This window comes from Leptonychotes weddellii, chromosome 1 (genome assembly GCF_054177405.1).
Source record: "Leptonychotes weddellii isolate Sample4059 chromosome 1, ASM5417740v2, whole genome shotgun sequence".
Classification (NCBI taxonomy): Eukaryota; Metazoa; Chordata; class Mammalia; order Carnivora; family Phocidae; genus Leptonychotes; species Leptonychotes weddellii.
In genome coordinates, this window is record NC_138369.1 from 10116517 (window position 1) to 10119261 (window position 2745).

General features: G+C 55.0%; 1 protein-coding gene across 1 annotated transcript; it reads left to right on the plus strand.

Moving 5' to 3' along the window:
- Positions 1-884: 884 nt before the first annotated feature.
- MRPL34 (mitochondrial ribosomal protein L34) lies at positions 885-2058 on the plus strand. The gene is made up of 3 exons (XM_006749742.3): positions 885-908; positions 1054-1133; positions 1374-2058. The coding sequence occupies exons 1-3, from the start codon at positions 885-887 to the stop codon at positions 1585-1587; spliced, it is 318 nt and encodes a 105-aa protein (XP_006749805.2). The 3' UTR covers positions 1588-2058.
- Positions 2059-2745: the final 687 nt, after the last annotated feature.

Here is a 2745-nt window from a genome sequence, read left to right on the forward strand (position 1 = left end):
CTGGAATTTGCTGCCAGAGCTGAATTAGGTCCCACCTCCCACTCTTGCCCACTCAGGATGCTCCTGGGAGACTTCAGTTGATTCATGCAGTAAACAGTCCCCTTCTCCCGCCTCCCCCCCGGCTTCCAAGCTGGGAGATTCTGGGGTTCCTGCAGGGACTCAGCCACAAGCCTAGCCCTTGAGGAGCCCCTGGGCTTTTGGGAGAGTCTGGGGAGAGTCATATGGGGACATGGTTGGGCCAAAGGGAGGGATGGGGCTGGGGGAGAGGAAAATATCCGAGGATTTTAAAAGTGAGGGGGGGGGTTTGGGAAGATGAGTAGAACATCAGGCATAGACGGGTGTGGCTGAAATTTTAGAGGGTGTGTGTGTGTGTGTATGGAGGGCTTCATATGCTTGCCAGAGGAGCTGAATATTTTCCCTGGGGAAACGAGCACCATAGACGCTGAGAGAGAAGGGAAGGGGCTCAGATCTGAGTATTAGAAAATTTTTTCTAGGGCCAGAATGGAGGTACCACCAAGGGCAAGCTTGAAACACATGAGTTTTAGATTGAGAAACTGAATCCCCGAGAGGAGGGACCACCCCAAGGACATCCAGGCAACTCCAACTTAGGTCTCCTGGGCTCCCCGCCAAGGAACAGAGACTTGGCTGGGCCCAGAGAAAAGCTGCCAGCCAGCTGTGTGCCATCTGCCTGCCTCCTGCTGGGGGAAGGAGGATCGACCAGACGTTTCCTGAGGCTGCCACCAGCTGCGCCACGGTCACCTCCGGGCACCCTCTGCAGGTCGACGAGAGAAGGAACCACAGCTCCCAGAGGACCCCGGGACACAACGTCTTGTACGCACGCGCATGCCAAAGAGGTGCCGTTCGCCTGCCACCTGCTGGCCCACATGAGGAACTACACTCCCTTGCAGGTAAGGACGCTCCTGCGGATGGGACGCAGGCGCAGAACTACCACTCCAGGAGGACCCGGAGGCCACGCGGCCTCCGGCCGAAGGAGAAACTACATTTCCCAGAAGTTTTCGTGCGCAGCTGCAGAGCCTATTCGCTTTGGAATAGCGGGCGTGGGGACGTCGCGACCGGCGGCTGGACATGGCTTTCTTGATCGGATCCGTAGGTCGCCAGTTGGGTCGCGTTAGGTGAATCCTCACGGGGTCCCTTCCCCAAATTTGGAAATAAGGGCGGTGTCGGGGGCTGGTGTCACCTGTTTACTGACAATATGACTTGCCAACAACGCCTTGCGCCTTGATGGAGCCGCTCCTCGAACCCAGGCTCCGTCCCGGCACGGATAGGGGAGCTGGGCTCAGAGTGGTGGGACGTCACGCCGAAGTCACAGAGTACCCCCTCTGACCTTCCTCGCCATCTCTCTTCCCCCGCAGGTGGCTCCAGCCCCGCGCCTGGCTGGGGCTCCCCGACTCCTGGGGACTCCTCGCCACACAGCAGACCCGGGGAAAGGCGCGTGGAAACGAGTATCAGCCGAGCAACATCAAACGCAAGCACAAACACGGCTGGATCCGGCGCCTGAGCACACCGTCCGGCGTCCAGGTCATCCTTCGCCGCATGCACAAAGGCCGCAAGTCGCTGAGCCATTAAGGAGCGCGAAGCTGCCGGCAGGACCCCCCCATTAGAGCATTTCTCTCTCCTGGGACCTCTCCTGCCGTTGTTTTTATGGGGAGCCGGGACAACTCAGACATGAGCCCTCCTCAAATTGTGGAGTCGGCCCCCGGGGGGAATGTCTGGGGTTGGACTGAGAGTGGGAGTAGGAAGTTAGACCTTGCCTAGTCCCTTTCTACGCTATTGAATTAGGAAGAATGTCGAACATACGGCAGTACTCCACAATGAACCCTGTGTACTCAGTACACAGCTCTGACCACCAATTACCCACAACCCACCTGCCCCCTCCTGTGTTATTTGGGAGCAAATCTCAGGCATTGGGTTATTTCTTCTGTATTTCAGAATGCATCTCTCCAAGAACAGGACTCTTTAAAACATAATCACAAAACTTTTCACCCCTAAAAAATGGTTAACAATTCCTTAATATTGTCTAATAAATGTTCAAATTTCCATTTGTCTTATATATGTCATTATTTTTCACAAGTCTGGGAAGGCTTGTGGGGAGTTAGGGTTTGAATCCTCCTGCTCCTTGGGGATGAGTTGTGTGACCTTGAGCAAGGCCTTAGCCCTCTGAAGCTCATTTGGCTCTTAGGAAATGAGGTGCTTATTTCTCCTTTGCTGCATTGTTGGAATAATAATACTCAGTAGCTTTCACCTAGTACTACTGAGTACTTTTTTTTTTTTTTTAAGATTTTATTTATTTATTTGACAGAGAGAGACACAGCGAGAGAAGGAACACAAGCAGGGGGCGTGGGAGAGGGAGAAGCAGGCTTCCCGCAGAGCGGGGAGACCGATGCGGGGCTCGATCCCAGGACCCCTGAGCTGGAGGCAGACGCTTAACAACTGAGCCACCCGGGCGCCCCTGCTGAGTACTTCCTATGTACTGGGTGCCGAGGGAAGGAGCACTTGATTTGTACCCAGGCAGTTTGGAGACAGCGGAGTCAGGGCTGAGAGGAGGATCGTAAGGGCTGTGGGAGCCCGGAAGAAGTTTCACCTGGCTTGCACTTGGGAAGAATGTAGTCAGAGAAGTCTTCCTGAACGGCGTAGCAGGGCCTGGGAGGGCCCAAAGGGAGAAAGGATTAGACCCAGGGGTCAGGATAAAAGGTGGATGAGAGAGGCCGGAGGGTCTCAAAATTC